This window comes from Onychostoma macrolepis, chromosome 03, assembly GCF_012432095.1.
Source record: "Onychostoma macrolepis isolate SWU-2019 chromosome 03, ASM1243209v1, whole genome shotgun sequence".
NCBI classification, from domain to species: domain Eukaryota; kingdom Metazoa; phylum Chordata; class Actinopteri; order Cypriniformes; family Cyprinidae; genus Onychostoma; species Onychostoma macrolepis.
Window position 1 is genome coordinate 6116512 of NC_081157.1, and position 17352 is coordinate 6133863.

At 37.6% G+C, this 17352-nt stretch overlaps 2 protein-coding genes across 10 annotated transcripts in view; one reads left to right on the plus strand and one right to left on the minus strand.

Annotated features, from left to right (window-relative positions):
- LOC131536648 (interferon-inducible GTPase 5-like) overlaps nucleotides 1-17352 on the minus strand; it is a 128916-nt gene that overhangs the window by 62183 nt on the left and 49381 nt on the right. The window lies entirely within an intron of this gene.
- On the plus strand, nucleotides 3866-13559 carry LOC131536661 (uncharacterized). The gene is made up of 9 exons (XM_058769709.1): nucleotides 3866-4171; nucleotides 4307-4393; nucleotides 6330-6466; nucleotides 6579-6644; nucleotides 6928-7011; nucleotides 7141-7259; nucleotides 7360-7536; nucleotides 7927-8086; nucleotides 13271-13559. Exons 5-9 carry the CDS (start codon nucleotides 6993-6995, stop codon nucleotides 13405-13407), a joined length of 612 nt encoding a protein of 203 aa, XP_058625692.1. The 5' UTR covers nucleotides 3866-4171; nucleotides 4307-4393; nucleotides 6330-6466; nucleotides 6579-6644; nucleotides 6928-6992; the 3' UTR covers nucleotides 13408-13559.

Here is a 17352-nt window from a genome sequence, read left to right on the forward strand (position 1 = left end):
TAAACTCCATTTCTACTAAACAACACAGAACAAGCATTTAACTTTTTTTTTGTTTTTTTACAAATTATACACTTACAGTTTGTTTCATAGTCCATGAAAACAGATCATGCATGACTGCCAATTTTCGCGATCTCTTTAGCATAATTGATGTATTCATGTGCTGTGTCCCAATGTGCCTACTAATGCTATGCCCTTATAGTATGTACTCTTTTGGTGAAGAAAAAGTACACACTTTTGAGTGTGTAGTAGAAGAGTAGGCAAGCTTTGGGACATACTATCACGTCACACAACTGTAGCATTTGGACCAATCAGACACACAAATATTTGTTGTATTTAACAAATAATCTCTTATTCCCCCTCACCTAACCAAAGGGCCAACTATGAGGGTCTGTGGACCCTTCCCCCAAAATGCATCTAACACCTAAGAAAGACAGAACAGGCCTCTGGTTCCATGGCAACCAATCTGATAACACAAGTGTTATTGCTCAAAGGAATGTGGGTCACTTCATATCCCCTTAGACATTAGGCCATAAAAATGTCCGCTTCTCTAATTAATTCATAGAAAACCCCTTCTTTGAATGAACACATATCTTCAGGTCATTGTGTATATTTTTATTGTTCTTGTATATGTTTTTGTGTATTGTATACTGTTTTATGCATGCTTATGATAGATTACATTTACATTTACATTTATGCATTTAGCAGACGCTTTTATCCAAAGCGACTTACATTGCATTCAAGTTACAGTTTTTACATTTTTATCAGCTCTTGCTACACTTAGTGTAGATTACACTTAGCAGATCATTAACACTAGTTAATAATCACTTTAACTGTAACATGTTTGGTCTCTATCAATTCGTCTTCGGATGATCTAATTGAGAGTGAACATTACATGTTGATACCTATGCAACATATTAGTTGTAGAACCTTGTTGAAAGGGACACACACACATATAATCTCAACTCAGCACATTCCAAGAAGATTCTCCTCTTGGACATCTGCAAGTCATAAAATTAATAGTCATAGAGAACAGCTACTAGAGGAAGCTAAAACTGACCTTAAAACAAAGACTCTAAGATAAATGCTCTGGAAGACCACCTGAAAAGGAATTAGAGCCAAGAAAAGTGGAGCCCTCATCAGCATCACCACCGCTGAGCAGAACGGAGTCCTCCATCCAAGAATTGCTACACACTGGAAGAAGTGAATGGCCGCAAACCAAAGCATCGCCAGCCCTCACCATAGAACTCTTCCCTTCTAGCAAAAGAAGAAAGCCTCTCCATGCAGACCCCGAAACTGCACGAGACGACTCCCAAAGACCTTGACAAACTGGCTAAAACATCACCCAGTTTGACCAAACACTACAGAAGGCCAAGATATCCAGAAGTGGAAGCTCACGCGACTGACAGAGACAGGTTACACCTCCTCAGACCCACATCCAGTCCTGAGAGTCAACCTGATGCAAAGGTCCATGAACAGGTGCACAGCTGCACGTCCTCAGACCTTCAAACGGAACCACTGGAGAAGAGGGACCCAGGCGGAGACACTGCTGAACCTGACCAAGGTTAACACCCAAGCTGAGGAAAAGTAGAAACCACCTGTCATCAGTCATTTGTGATCCACCTGCCATCTGACCATCATGATCCACTGTTGGCTGAAGATGTCTCCAGGTGAACATTTTCAGCCAAAAGGGGGGATTCTGTAACATCTGCTTATGATCCTTGATGGTCGTTGGGACTTTATGGCTTAGGGGACCCTTTTAGCCTTTTGACTTTTGCATATAAATTACTGACCTGGCCTCAGCGTTTACATTTATATGGGTACTAAATTGCAGATGGTCTTTATCACTATCAAAAGGATGCAAAAGGATCGACTAAGTGTCCTTATCAAGCTTCAAACACATTCCACAGAAGGGGGGGGGTGACCCCCCGGACCAGACTAGTCTGTCTCCATGATTTCAAATACACATCACACACACACACACACACACACCTAAAGACATTTTCTCTATTTAGGCCATAACCAAGCAGTTATAAATGTATCTGGTATATGCATGTGTTGTTTGTATGTTTCCTTATTATATCAGCCTAGTTACCACTCGTTATTCGTATTAGTAAGCTCTAAACACTCATATTTAGAGGTATGAAGGTATCTCTGGTTTAATACCTTTTAGATGTCTCTTTCTTGATATCAAAATGATCTGCTCTTTATTCCTCACACAATGATGTACACTATGTGATCATGAAATGCATCACACTATTTTTACTGTACTGTGGGGAAAATTACACCAGTCTCCAGATCAGTCGTAAAACATGCAAACGAGGTGTCAAGTGGGACAAAGAAAATTTTCCCGCTGAAACTATGAGCCTTGTTATTGGTCAAACTAACCAAAATGGGTGTTACAGGGAAACAGATAAAACTTCTCCCACACCAAAAGCCAACGCTTCTCTTAACTGTCGGTGCCCCGAAGACACACCACACCTTGGAAACCTCACGGACGACTCCCCTTCCGGGGGAGTCCGATCTTCTGGAAGTTTTAAACTCAGTAACTTTGTCAACCACTTCGGACTAATCACCCATGACTGGAATGACGAAGCTTTCACTCCTAAAGGAATCCACCAGGAATCTACGCATTATACATGCACCAGGATGCTTTACTCAGCACCCACAAAACCCATGCAAGTAACCGCTTGTTAACTATCTAGATGCGCTTCTAGGCTTCGACCCCTTGTAATTAAGGTGATGTGATTTTCTAATGGTTCATAACAGGTTGTAGTTAGCTGATGTTAAATTCTGCCATACTCTCTCTTGCGCACGAGCGCTCTCTCTCTCTCTCTCTCTCTCTCTCTCTCTCTCTCCATGCCTTCCTTGCGTTGGCATCTATGTTTAATGTGTGTATGTCTGTGTCTAGTTCTATGTTACATGTTCCCCTGTAGTGTAGTTTAATAAACATCCATATGTATTCACACTTGGTTGTCTGTGTCTGCTGCTCTCAGAACGAAGTCACTTTAACGTCCGGTCTTGTTACATGCTCGGGGAGCAATGTTTCAGTAAGGAAATTATTTGTCGTGACCAGAGGAATAATTTTCCTTAGAGTCAATAGAAGGGTCCGTACTGCGGACGAACTAATCCTTTTATTGTACTATTAATACTACAGCTAATTCCTGAAGATGGATATATAAATGATAACCCGTTATGATTAATTATGTTCATCTCATAAAGCAAATATGCTACAACATGTTTCTGGTGGGGGATAAAGTCTGCCTTATCAAAAACATTATCCAAAATGATAATGGTGTGTATGCTATTTACACTGAATTTTCGGCAGTCTCCATTCTATACCTACCCTTTCAGCTCAGACAGAATGAACATATTTGTTGTAAATGATGCATCTGATGAGCTGAAGTCGGTTGAGGTGTCAGCGCTGACAGAAATGTGTAGCCTTGTCAGACAGGGATGGTTTCGTGGCCATACCCTCCTCCACTAAATGAAGAAAAAATAAATAAATAAAATCAGTTCAATCAATCAATCAGTTTAAACAATCAGTTCAAGTTAAAAACTCTAATAATATAGTTGACTACTGACTTCTGACTATGACTTCTATTACTCTGGATGAAAATTTGCTGTAAGTATTTCACAAAAGTTGGTATTTTTCCATACACTACACCCATGTTTTCAAAATATGAGATGACACATTATCCCTCAAAATGCCTGGGGAAATGATATTTTATGCTGAATTTAACATGCATTGATACATGTCCTACTTTTCTCAATACCATGAACTGTATATAGTCCACTATATTATTAGCATTATGCAATGATTTTTGTGAGATTATGAAACAACACCCCAACATATTCTGCCAAAAATTGCAATAGTACCCTACTTTACGGTTGAGCAAACTGTACACTTGTGCATGCTTTAGTCCATGTTATTCCTTTTTTGATGAGGAATAAATACCCTTTTCTTTCTTTCTACATTTAAGGATGCCTTTTCATCTAATTGAATTTCAAGCAAGCGAGGACATTGCTGTTGTGCCAATTGACTGGTATGATGATGGGATGGTGTACTGGCCCAACTTTAAGAGCACTGAACGTGTGAAAAGGGCAGCTGCTAACGAGGAGAAGCATGAGCCAAACTGGCCAAGATATGACGTAAAGGTCGTCAGAACTTGTGGTATGCCAATTCATAAAATTCTTGTTTAAAAATAATTTCATGGTTGCTTCTCTTTCTGCTTGGAATAACCTATTCATTCTATGTTCTGAAAATGCACATGAAATTGAGCAATGAAACTCATGTTAATTTTTTTAGACAACTACAAAGACGCCGTTAGGCTTATGAATCAATATCAGACCGGCTGCAACACCTCTGAGCTACAGTCTGATGCAGAGCAGGAGGGTGAGCTGCCAGAGAAAAGAGTCAGGAAGTCAGTGTAATTGTGTTCTATCTTGTTTTAGTTATGTTTCTACAGTAATATGAAGGTTATTTCCCGTAGCATTCAAAAATAGACCAGAGATGCTTGCACTATATGTATATTTGGCAATTTTGCGATTGCAATAACCATAATGCAGGGCTTGAATTTCGGCGCGGGGATTGCGCATAATTTAAACCATTCCCGCAAATTTAACTTTTATAATGCGAGAAATTCCCGCATAATATTTGCTTAATCTCAGATCAAATTATGAAATACATCCACAGCAACGAAAAAAGAAATCACCGGTTCAACCAGTCCGTCTATAATTTAGAATTTTATTCCACAAACAGCGCTGCACCGGTGTTCTCTGACTGTGGCTGAGTCCTGCAGCATCGGCGTGCTCTCCGCGGCCTGCGTCGCTCTGATCTTATACACACAAGTCTGTGTGACGCGCTCTTATATTCTGAGCCGCACGCAAATGCGCCTGAAAACTACTGCGTGCGACTATGAAAAAAATATTTATTTTAGATTTGCAGAGTTGAGTAATGTCACAGACATACAGTATCTCACGAATCATTTCATAAACGAACAAAGTAGACACAATGTAAATAAGAGATTCATTATGCAGTGTAGAGAGCTTCGTTGATTATAATGGAACTTTGTGAGATCGCGATGAACTAAGGAGAGTGACAGATTTAATGATTATTAAGGGAGTTTGTAAATGTGATATTGATTTAATACAACAGTTCAGTAAACAAGAAGTTAATATTAAGTGACTTACATTGTCTGACTATAACACTGTTGCCTGATTTTGCTCTATTTCCTCGATGAAAATAGTTTGAATCATAGCCACAGCTGAGCCGCTGCGCATCTCCATTCAAACACAGTCTCCTTTATGAATGAACATGCGTTTTTAAACGAATCTAGTGAGTCAATGATTCAATTACCCATTCATAAAGACAGTCACTTCCTTCATTCCTGAATGAATCAGCCGTTCGAACGAATCAATTTAATGAATGATTCAGTGATCAAACCAGTGACTCATCGCCACCTGCTGGCAGTTTGTTTAATTTTTGACGTATCTTCCAGTCATTCAAATAATTTAATATTTCTATAACCTATTCAAATTGTATATTTCAAATATTAAATCTCAACATGAATTTATTAATTTAATTGCACTCATACCAACTCTGAGGCTCATTAAACGTCTGAAAATACACCTACAAGCCACTTTTGTGTTCTTCTGCTCCACCTCTGTACAAATTAATTTTGTTAATACTGATTAATTTGATTGATATCTTATTATTCTTATTCTAATTAGAAATTTTAAAAAGCTTATAAATATGTATTTTTAAAAATTTAACAAAAAAGATGACATACTTTTAATAAAGTTAGAAAAATGCCATAAAAATAAAATTCCCCTGTAAATCACTTTGAGTCAAATATCACCCTGTAATGGGATGGCTAATTTTTGATCATAATTTTTGATTAAAGATTAGAAAAAAATAATTAGCCCATATCTTAGAAAGCTGAGACATTCCTTCATTCAGAAGGCATAAAACTGAAAGCAACTCAAAATAATGAAACATTAAGTGACATATATTAGTTGAGTTCTTAATGTCAGTTTGAAGGAGATCATGATGTGTTTTGTATAAAATAAAATAAAAATTTAAAAAATAATTAAAAAAAAACAAAGTAGTTTCTAATGTCAATTTGGAGGAGAGCATGAAAACTTAAGCTGTTTTAAAAACCATACATTAAAATTTGTAGACATAAATAAATGAAGACGATTAATTTAGCCCCGATGTGTCAATTTATTTCCTCCCGAATCTATAAATCCCCCATGTGACCCATGTAAGGGGAATTCCCCAGTTTAAAAACGAAATTCAGGCCCTGATAATGATTATGGTTACTTAACAGCCATCGTTTCGGGGACTCTGATGAGAGTGAAGAAGAGCCAGAAAATGGTGACTTTGCATCTCTGAGGTCGTCACGACCTTTCAATTTGCCTGGTGTATCAGCTGAAGCCTCAAACTCAAGCCAATTGCACTGGCAGAGTAAGAAATAATCTCTTAACATCAAAATAACAAATCCTAATATTATTTTAGAGATATGGTTAACATTCTTAGTGCTAAAGATATTCCCCTCTCCTTGTATCCATTCCTCCAGCTCCACCATCTCGCCGAGTGCCAGGCAGCAGAGTAACTACTCCTCAACCTGGAGAAAACTGTCTAGGTAAAGACTGATCTCCGAAATAATATTAAATACAGTGGCCCCATCGATAATAACACAGCAAGGGTCACTGTTTCAGATCAATAGATTGCATCTGCATTACCATCTCAGATTTTCAATGTCAATTCATGGGGTTGAAATAGGTAGTGTACCAAAATGTTGAAACATACAAATTATTGTTCAGCATGACCAGAGATTTTTTTGTTTGCCATTGTTTGGCCCTGTAGCTCACAGCCTACCATGGTTTACAGATCACAACCATTTAATACCAATTTCTCTCCCTTAGCACCTGACCATGGGGCAGGACAGCAACACCCTTCACCACCTCAACTCCCTGCACCCGCATTTAACATGCGGAGAGTTACTCAAGGTAGGGACTGATTTCTGAAATATTAGTGAATAGAAAGGCCCCATGTGTATTATCAGTCATGGTTAACAGATGACTACCATTTAATAAAATTTCACCCTCTTGCACACCGCCCACCTCACTATGGACCAGGAACGGCAGGCCCTCCACAACTCCCTCCACCCCCCGCACCAGCCCTCAACATGCGGCGAACAGAGGAGCCCTGTTCAAGCCTGACCTACAGACCAACATGGCGAGGGGGAAGAAACACTGTAACGTGATATATTTTATACACTACATTTTAGCTATATTTCATGTTTGTCAACAGCGGCTGAGGTCCACATCCTTAGCCTGCTGGAAACCATTAAACAGCAACAAGACCAGCTTGTGGCAAGGGTGAACTACCTCAGCAGCAGGCTGAACAGCACCCCGGGGCCAGATGTTGAGATGCCCGACAATATCCATTTTCCCCTGGAACATTTGGAGGCAGTGGAGGCATTTGAAATGTTTTTAAAGGAACCGTCAAATGGCCCAGCTCGACAGAGAGTGGTGAGTTTCCTTACTTAATATGAATGGTGCCATTAGGTTTATTGATTGTCCATGATTATTGCAAATATTCTATTGAAGCAGCCCTGAACAGGCCTGTTCTGAAATGCCTTTTCCCAGTGGCAAGATTCTGTCAGTGAGCAACAATCTCCTGGTTTGACAGGTCCATGAGGGTGTGAGCCAAGTACATGTTTAGAAAAAATAATAATCCAAGAGAACAGGATTTTTTTTTCTTCACAGAAAAAGAAGAGACATAGAAGTTTTCTATCTTTTTCTACATTTCTGGATGCTTTCAACAGGAACAAAAACATTTTGAATGCACCTTTAAATGCAACTTAAGCTTAGAAATGTTTACCTTGCTGTCTATTTAAAAAAGATGTCTTTGTCTTTTAGATTTCTTCTTTAGCCACCATTGGAGGCCAGGATGTGAAGAGGGTGACCTGGAACATCCTGGGCAGGCTCTTCACAGATGAGGTGTCTCCTCAGATAAACTGGAAGGGTGTTAATAACAAAAAGCCCTTCAGTAGGATGGCAACGAAGACCTTGCTTTTCAGTAAGTGTATATAATTCAAAGTAATATTAAATACGTTCAAAGTCAATAGTTTGTGGAGGGCATCAATGTTCGTCTTCTGGATCATTGCCAAGTCAGCATTCTTCTCCATTATTGTGGTTTCAAAGAACAAGAGATACCCAGAATTTATACTGTAGCGATGGTCATTTATTCAAACTCAAATGTAAATATTCTAATATTTTGAGATACTGATTTTTGACTTTCATGAGCTGTAAGCTCTAATCATCAAAATTAAAACAAAAAACTTTTGAAATGTTTTACTTTACATGCAATTAATCTAAAATATATGAAAGTTTCACTTTTTGAAATAACTTACAAGAAAAAATGAACTACTTCACGACATTCTAATTTATTGAGATGCACCTGTATTTAGTAGGGAAAATACACAAAAATTATTCAGTCTAAATTTACATTTTATGTAATTCAATTGCATAACAATTTTCCATCCATTTAGATTACATAGTTTTAACATAAACAAATCAATAAACTTAATGTGATTCATATGCATCAGTCATACGTGAATGAAACGGGTAAGATTTATGTAATAATTCACAGTAAAGTCCCCACAATGCTCAGTGTTCATGTGTTTCCACACTACAGAGGGTTAAAGTAGCATTGAAGCAGTGTTGAGTTAAGAAGATAATTATGTGATGATTGATCATTAATGATGAACAGCTGCTGTTATCAAGAAGAATCACCGAAGGAAAGAGAAACACAAGAACTACAACTGACTTCAGCCACAGACGAAGATCAAATCAACAAATAAAAGAAGACATTAAATCCTTTAACATCTGATTAAACAGCTCCACAAACAGCACCAGATTGACTTTATTTCTGTCAGACTTCTAGAGAGGCTCTTATTGAGAATTTACAGAGGTTTAGATGCTTTGTTTTGTTTGAAATCACCATCAAAGAGATCAGTGTTTCCTTTTGCTGGGCTCTTGACCCTTGACATTTTGGTGTTAATATTACACTGGTTGTTTTAACTGTGTGTTCATGTAAAACACACTTAGCTTAGCCAGCAAAGCCAAGGAAAAAAAAAAAAGAGTTGTGGGCAGATTAGATTAGATTAGATTCAACTTTATTGTCATTACACAAGTACAGGTACAGGGCAATGAAATGCAGTTTAGGTCTAACCAGAAGTGCAATAGCAGCAAGTGCAGTATATACAATGGTTGAATAAGTGCAGGACAAGGATATGTACTGAGTATATGTATAAATATATATAGAAAGATGGTTATTAATATAAACAGAATTTACAGGTGAATATGTATAGTGAATAAATATACAGAATTTACAGGTGAATATGTATAGTGAATAAATATACAGAAATTACAAGTGAATATGTATAGTGAATAAATATACAGATGGCTATTACTATAAACAGAATTTACAGGTGAATATGTATAGTGAATAAATATACAGAAATTACAAGTGAATATGTATAGTGAATAAATATACAGAATTTACAGGTGAATATGTATAGTGAATAAATATACAGATAGCTATTACTATAGGCAGAATTTACAGGTGATATGTACTATCAATATAATATATATACAGATGACTGTTACTATAAACAAGGTGTAAAAGTGCAGTGGAAGTGATTAACTGTACAAAATATTAATGTAAGCATTGATAATGTAACAACAGTCGGCAGTGCAAATGAGCATAGTCCAATTTAGGTATGGTAGTGCAAGATACAAAAGTAAACAGTTGTTACTGTAATAAATATTTACATTCAGTAGTGCAAATAAGGCAGATGTGAGGTAGGAGAGAAGAGTTAATAATATATGAGGAAGTGGATCAACGGGGGTTAGAGTTCAGTAAAGAGACAGCTCTGGGGAAGAAACTGTTCTTTAGTCTGCTGGTCCTGGTCCGGAGGCACCTGAAACGCCTGCCGGAGGGCAGGAGAGAAAACAGTCTGTGGGCTGGGTGAGAGGAGTCCTTAAGGATGCTGCGAGCTCGATGCAGACAGCGCTTCCTCTGGATGTGTTCGATGGCAGGTAGTGGAGTCCTGTGATGCGCTGGGCAGTTTTCACCACCCGCTGCAGTGCCTTGCGCTCCGCAACAGAGCAGCTCCCATACCATACTGTGACACAGTTGGTCAGGATGCTTTCTATTGCGCAGCGATAGAAGTTCACCAGGATAGCAGAGGAGAGCTGATTCTTCCTCAGTGTCCTCAGAAAGAAGAGGCGCTGGTGAGCCTTCTTGACCAGGCTTTCCACAACATGTCCGCCGAGATGTGGATCCCCAGGAACTTGAAACTGGAGACACGCTCAACAGCCATTCCATTGATGTGGATGGTGTCGTGTGTGTCTCTTGACTCCTTCCTGAAGATGATCCACCGACCTCATTTCAAGACAAATATCTGATTATATAGATGTTGTATCGCTTCAGATCTAGCAGTATTATAAATACCAGATAATTTAAATAATTTACAAATCACTTTGTGCACAAAAAAGTTTTCATCTCTAGCAACACAAAGACCACAGACATCAAGAATCAGTGTATGCGTCTCAACAATTGTGACAGTCAACAAAATATACAAATATACAACTAAAACAGCAAACGTAGAATAAAAAAGTAAGAATAAAAGAAAATAATCAGACAATTCAGCTGCATTGTTTATTCATGCTGCAATGCATGCTGGGATACATGGGAGAGTCTTGCACTATGCTGGTACCCAGCATGCATTGCAATATGAAGCATTTTGTTGACTATCACCATTGTTGAGATTCATACGCTGATTCTTGATATCTGTGGTCTTTATAATGCTGCACGTGAAAACTTTCTGTGCACAAAGTGATTTGTAAATTATTTAAATTATCTGATTTTTTTTTTCAATACTACTACATCTGAAGCTGGATGTTACATTACAGCAATACAACATCCATATAATCAGATATTGGTCTTGAAATGAAGTCAGTCATAACTTTTTTTTTCTCCACTTGGTTTTGCTGGCTAAGCAAAGTGCGTTTAATATGAACAGACAGTTAAAACAACCAGTGTAATATTAACACCAAAATGTCAAGGGTCAAGAGCCCAACAAAAGGAAACACTGGTCTCTTTGATGGTGATTTCAAACAAAACAATAAAGCATCTAAACCTCTGTTAATTCTCATAAGAGCTTCTCTAGAAGTCTGACAGAAATAAAGTCAATCTGGTCAATCTGATGCTGATTTAGGAGTTGTTTAATCAGATGTTAAAAGATTGAATGTCTTTTATTTCAGTTGATTTGATCTTCGTCTGTGGCTGAAGTCAGTTGTAGTTCTTGTGTTTCTCTTTCCTTCGGTGATTCTTCTTGATGATAGCAGCTGTTCATCATTAATGATCAATCATCACATAATTATCTCCTTAACTCCAGCACTGCTTCAATTCTACTTGAACACTCTGTAGTGTGGAAACACATGAACACTGAGCAGTGTGGGGACTTTACTGTGAACTATTACATAAATCTTACCTGTTTCATTCACGTATGACTGATGCATATGACTCACATTAAGTTTATTGATTTGTTTGTTAAAACTATGTAATCTAAATGGATGGAAAATTGTTATGCAATTGAATTACATAAAATGTAAATTTAGACCGAATCATTTTTTTTGAGTGTAGGCTACTAAAAATATTCCTGTTCACTATCAGGCAGTGCAATAATGATAATAATAAAAAGCCTACCTTTCTGACATGCAGTAAATCTTCGAAATTGCTGTGGGATCCCCTCTGCTGTGAGACTCCCGCCTTTTGATTCCTTCAGATTGTTGCTGGCACTGTAAACGGCGTTGACCATGGGTGTGCTTCTAGAAAGTGGAGATGCCAACTTCCGGCACAATCTTAGGTGAAACAGTGGCGTACCTGCGCTTGTGCGTAAGAGCGCAACTATGGTCGAAGTTTGGGGATTGGAATCACAGTGGATTGTCATGTCAAGAGAAACGCACCCCAGGTGTGGGTAACAGGCCCATCATGTTATCAAAGTAAACGCACAAAAACGTATTGGCTGCCTGGTGGTTGCGATAGCTTCGCTCGTGTACATTTGTCTTAATAAATAAATAATAATAATAATACACACTGATAGAATGCAGTTTTGTGTGGGTTGTAAATTACCATGTGAGTTGTATTTTAATTTAGTGTTGGTTTTAGAATGGTTAACCTAACACTAAGGTCTCTGCTGCAACATGTAGCTTGAGAATGTTAAGTCGCTTTGGATAAAAGCATCTGCTAAATGACTTAATGTACTGTTAACCAGGGCTGTAGTGGAGACTAAAGGCAAGTAAATGGAGTTTACTAGGGCTGTGACGGTCGTCGTGACAGCCGCATCACCGTGATGGTCGGTTGTCACCGCGGTTGTCTATTGCCACCGGCGGTAGTGCACGTGACGTCACACACTCTATAACAAGCATAATACAAAGTTTTCTATACAAGTGTAATAATATACAGTTGCAGATTGTTTTATTTAGACTATAAATCTATGCTAATTCACTAATTACCTCAAACGCCATGCACTGCATTTCCTTTAGATTGGCAGGTTTGAGCGCAGGAATATACAGTTTATTATGCATTTAGCAAATTTATTTCGTGATGAGTGATGGACCTTTTTGGGAGATCTGGAATCATTTCCATTCATGTCACCCATCCGCGTTTGTACAAGCGTCTTCAAGTTCACTTAATCGCAAACGCCCACAACACTTAATACACAACACCGCGTAAAAATCTGCCACCGTCACAGCCCTAGAGTTTACCCACCGCTCAATGTCAGAAATAGTTTATCCACCTGTTAAGAGTTTATGTAATGTTAAGAGTTTACCTCCAAATAGATGTAGGACCCTGACAAACTTAAAACATTACAAAACCACACTGATTTATCCACATACAATATGTGCTCTGATCAAGGAACCATTTAATACCACTGATGTTGTGTGAACATATTGGATGTCTTTTTTAAACAGCCGATAGCGAAAGGCGCAGCACACCTTACCCTGATCACGAATGCATAGTTTACCCACCTCTTATTTTAACCACCGCAACCCTGTTTATAACTTTGTAAGTCATGTTTCTTTTTTAAGTTAATCTCCTTAATGCCTATCTCATATACTGTATTGTGTAAGCATACTTGGCTTTGGATGCTACATACCATAAACATAAACATATCTGTCTGTTTGATTACAGGTGCTGTGAGGAAAAACACGGTGACACGGTCAGCCACGGACGCGGAGGTCACCAAGCACGCAATCAGGTGGTTCAACCGGGCGGGGGATCGGGCAACGAGGAGACGTGTCCCGCCTCCATCCACACAAACGGAGTAATAGGAGAAATAAGCAATAAACAACCTTTTTATTGAACTTCTTGTCGTTCACCAGTTATTCATTTTCTGATATTTTAGCTGTGCATAGCGCAGCATTTCATTGAAGTTGTAGCCTAATAGATCAAATATTTTGTTTGCACCGACCTAGGCCTATAAAGCACTAAATTATGTTTTGACCACAAAATGAATGTAGAGTAGCCTCGCCAACGTAGGATACTTAAAAACAGAATAGGCTATAACCTATAACTTTCTATAAATTTAAACATCAATTTTATATTTCTATTGAGTAGTGATTACTTTTGTACAGTAAACTGATGTCTTGACTTGAACCTTTTCTGATAAGCCTATTTACAATATTGTTAGGTTAAAAATACAAGGCAATGCAGATTTAAGCTTAGGCCTATATTGCTGTAGTAGCCTAGGTCTAGTGATGGTTTTAGTTTTATCCTATTTTATCCTACAGCAAGAACAAAAGGGATTTTGAAAATGAGATAAACGGGTCCAAAACGGATCCGGGCCAGATGAGCCAGGATTTTTTTTATGAGTCCGTTGCGGGTCCGCGGCGGATGTATGTATTAATTTGCGTGTGCCAAACGGACCCGCCGCGGAGGTAAGGTTTTAATCGCGGATGCGGAGCGGATGCAGCGCGGAGCCACGGCGGATACACGATCCGCCTTCGTTGCGGATCCGTCACTGCGCGCAAGTGGACGCCGATACGGGTCCGTTTCGCGGATACGTTCCGGAAGCCGCGATACCTCCGCGGCGGATCCACCGCGGAGTCCTTTTGCTGTGTGGGAAATATCCTCACGTCACATAGACCCGGTGTGCTAAAACTGTTTGGCTGAAAATAGTGGAATAGTGTGGAAAGTGAATAATATTAGTCTGTGTGGAAGCATCATATGATTCTCGGTAACACTGCAATAAGGAATTAAACTATTACCGGTTTCACGATGAAATTTCCACAGTTACTTTTACTGTTTTACATTTTAATTATCATTAAAACTGAATTCGATTATTGCTGTAATGTATAGTGTAATTCACACTCGAAGCCAGAGGGCGCAGACTCATAACTCAGACGTTTTATGGCGTTCCAGCAAATTCCATACATACGCATCACTAAATGAATATAAAGCAGATCTAAACGTTTTCACCGATGAAACATGAAGACAATAAACACACGATTGCGACAATATATTGTTAATCTGTGTTATTCAAGCCATCTCAGCTATTTTTTAAGAATAGTATATATTTATAATGCAATTCTAATAGACCTAGCCGTTACCTATGAACATAATGCATTTTTTGCCTCATTAATAAGAAGCCTCATCAGATTGCATAAGTTGTTTCAAACACTCAGTGGCGTTTTAAAATGGGTTTTTAGTAAATATATGTGTTAGTAAGGGTGTCTGCTGTCTAGTAGGTAGGCAACTTAATAGATTTTGGAACAAAGCTGTTGTTTGTGTTGTTTATTTTGTTTTATTTTATTTTTCTTTCTTTCTTTATTTGCTATAGCTATGTTCGTAAACCATTTTAAACCAACCATCATCACTCATTATATAGGTTAATAAATACACTAAAAAAATGTCTTGGAAAAGAAATCTTAAAGAAAAGAAAGAAGTTTTAAAATGGGTTTTTAGTAAAAACAGTATTAATCTCATAAACTGTCTTGTGTTGATGACTAAACATGCTAGCCCTTATGCAAATAGGAACAATTATATTTTATGAATACTTCAGGAAAGATAATCGACTTGAGACCATAAGAATGTTTTTTTTTTTTTTTTTAAAGGAAGACATTTGATAAAAATGTTAGAGATGAAATTAAGTTTGATCAAAGAAATGTAGGATCAAACAGTGTGAGCAGAAAGTTTTCAATAAACAATGAGCAATATATAAAAGATATTAGCATCATGATTAGAGACATATCTAAAAGTCTCCTATCGGGGAGAAGTGTGAATGTGTGCATGGAGACAAAGCACAAGACAATAAACTGCATGGATGCTTAGATAATGTGAGTAACTATTAGTTACAAAATCACACACTGTAAAAAAAAAAAGTTGAGCCAACTTAAAATTTTAAGGCAACCAGCTTCAGCAGATTTTTTAGTTTTCTCAACTTGTCGTTTTAAGTTTATACAACAAAAATTTGAGAATCTCCCACAAAAATAAGTTGAGCAAACTCAAAAATCTGCTGAAGCTGGTAAAAAAAAAAGTTTTTTAAGTTCGCTCAACTTTTTTTTTTTTTTTTTTTTTTTTTTTTACAGTGCATGACATGGTCTAAATAATATTTCATGAAACTTAAGAGTTATAGAGTTATCCTCAGCTTTGAAAAAGAACATGGTCAGATTTGTGGCTTTACCTGCATTGTGTTTCTAGACAGCAACAAGGCTAATTTTATATTTTCTGTCAAAGGTATTTAATGTAAATAATATTTCTAATAACTGTAAATTCAAGCCCTTGTAGCTATTTTTCTGACTTAAGGACAACAAGCTGCCAAGTCTTCTTTAAATTGACACTACAGTTATACTTTTTAGACATTTCCAGTACATTTTAACAATACTGATAACCGTGATCATTTTGGTCACTATAATTGTGATATGAAATTGTCATACTGTTTCATTTCTACACTGCAATAAGGTTGAACAATAGTTAACAACACAGAACAATACAGAACAAAGCATTTTATTTTAATTTCCTATGTAAATGTTTTTATATACTATTTCATTTGTAGTATTAAAATAAAACGATGTAGCATCATTAAGAACTAACATGATCTAACACTGAACAAAAGTATATTTATAATTTAAATTAAGATGAAAGAGACCTAATTTAAAATGCAATACATGTTACATGTCCAAATAATAATGTATATAGCCTTGTTATTTAGCGTGTCGGTAAGTAATTGCCGAATAAGTAGATGGATTCAACCTCTTGAGCAAAGAACCTGATATGAATTAATTTTCAGCAGCGGTCACAAAAGTAGTTTTTTTGTTGTTGTTGTTGTTTTACGATAAGATGTGTGGTGTCAGTTTCTTACAATGTTCAAGAACAACATTAAGCTGTACATATTGTATTTTATTATATGTTCATGAATTTTCTTGTTGGAACCCAAAACTCAACAAAGTGTGAAAACGAACTACAAATTGGCAGGGAAGCACGTTTTTCCTCAAATATGGTATTATATTTTATTACATATGTTATTCTTAATGAATATATATACGGAAATATTTAAGCTGTTATTATTAAAGTTTCCAAAGACTTGATCGGTAAACTTGGCCCCTCTCTGTAAATGATGGCCCCATTGTGGCCCCTGCTTCTAAAAAATCCTAGATCCGCCACTGCATTCACCGGCATAACTATTGAGCAAAGTTTGCACGTTGCTTGTGTGATATCCATTGGCTCGCCTTCTACTGTATAAACTACATGAATACATGAAAGAGGAATCAATTCGGTATGCCGCACTGTCTGAAACACGTCTCTATGCTTGTGCGCTTGGTGTGCGCGAGTACAGCGCAAGTAACGAATTGAGTTCTGTTTCGTTTCTTCTTGTGGTTTTAAATAGATTGAACGTGTAAATTGGCAAATTAATCACATGCCTAATCACATGCCGAACGGTGGGGTCCGGACCTGTTCCGTATATCACGGATCAACTGCGATCCGTTTAAGCCCTATGACAGATCAGAGCAATCTTTTATTTACTAATTTAACCATCGTCAAATTGCTACTCGATATCAATCGCATACAACGAAAATAAAGAGTAATTAGAAAAATCATTTACGCACAATAAATAACAGAGCGTCATACCTATACACATTTTCCCCAGAACTTTCTCGCGACCCGGTAGGAATTCTTCCACGGCCCGGTAGTGGGTCGAGACCCGGTGGTTGGGGACCTCTGGGTTAGATCATTTTCTTTTTGTGCTTTTATTTTTTGGTTGGGCTGAATTTTGT

Bases quoted from the DNA above. Each gene is read 5' to 3' on its own strand.
- LOC131536661 (XM_058769709.1), top strand. The intron at 7,260-7,359 runs GTAACGTGATAT...ACCATTAAACAG, and splicing joins GGCGAGGGGGAAGAAACACT to CAACAAGACCAGCTTGTGGC. The intron at 8,087-13,270 runs GTAAGTGTATAT...GTTTGATTACAG, and splicing joins AACGAAGACCTTGCTTTTCA to GTGCTGTGAGGAAAAACACG.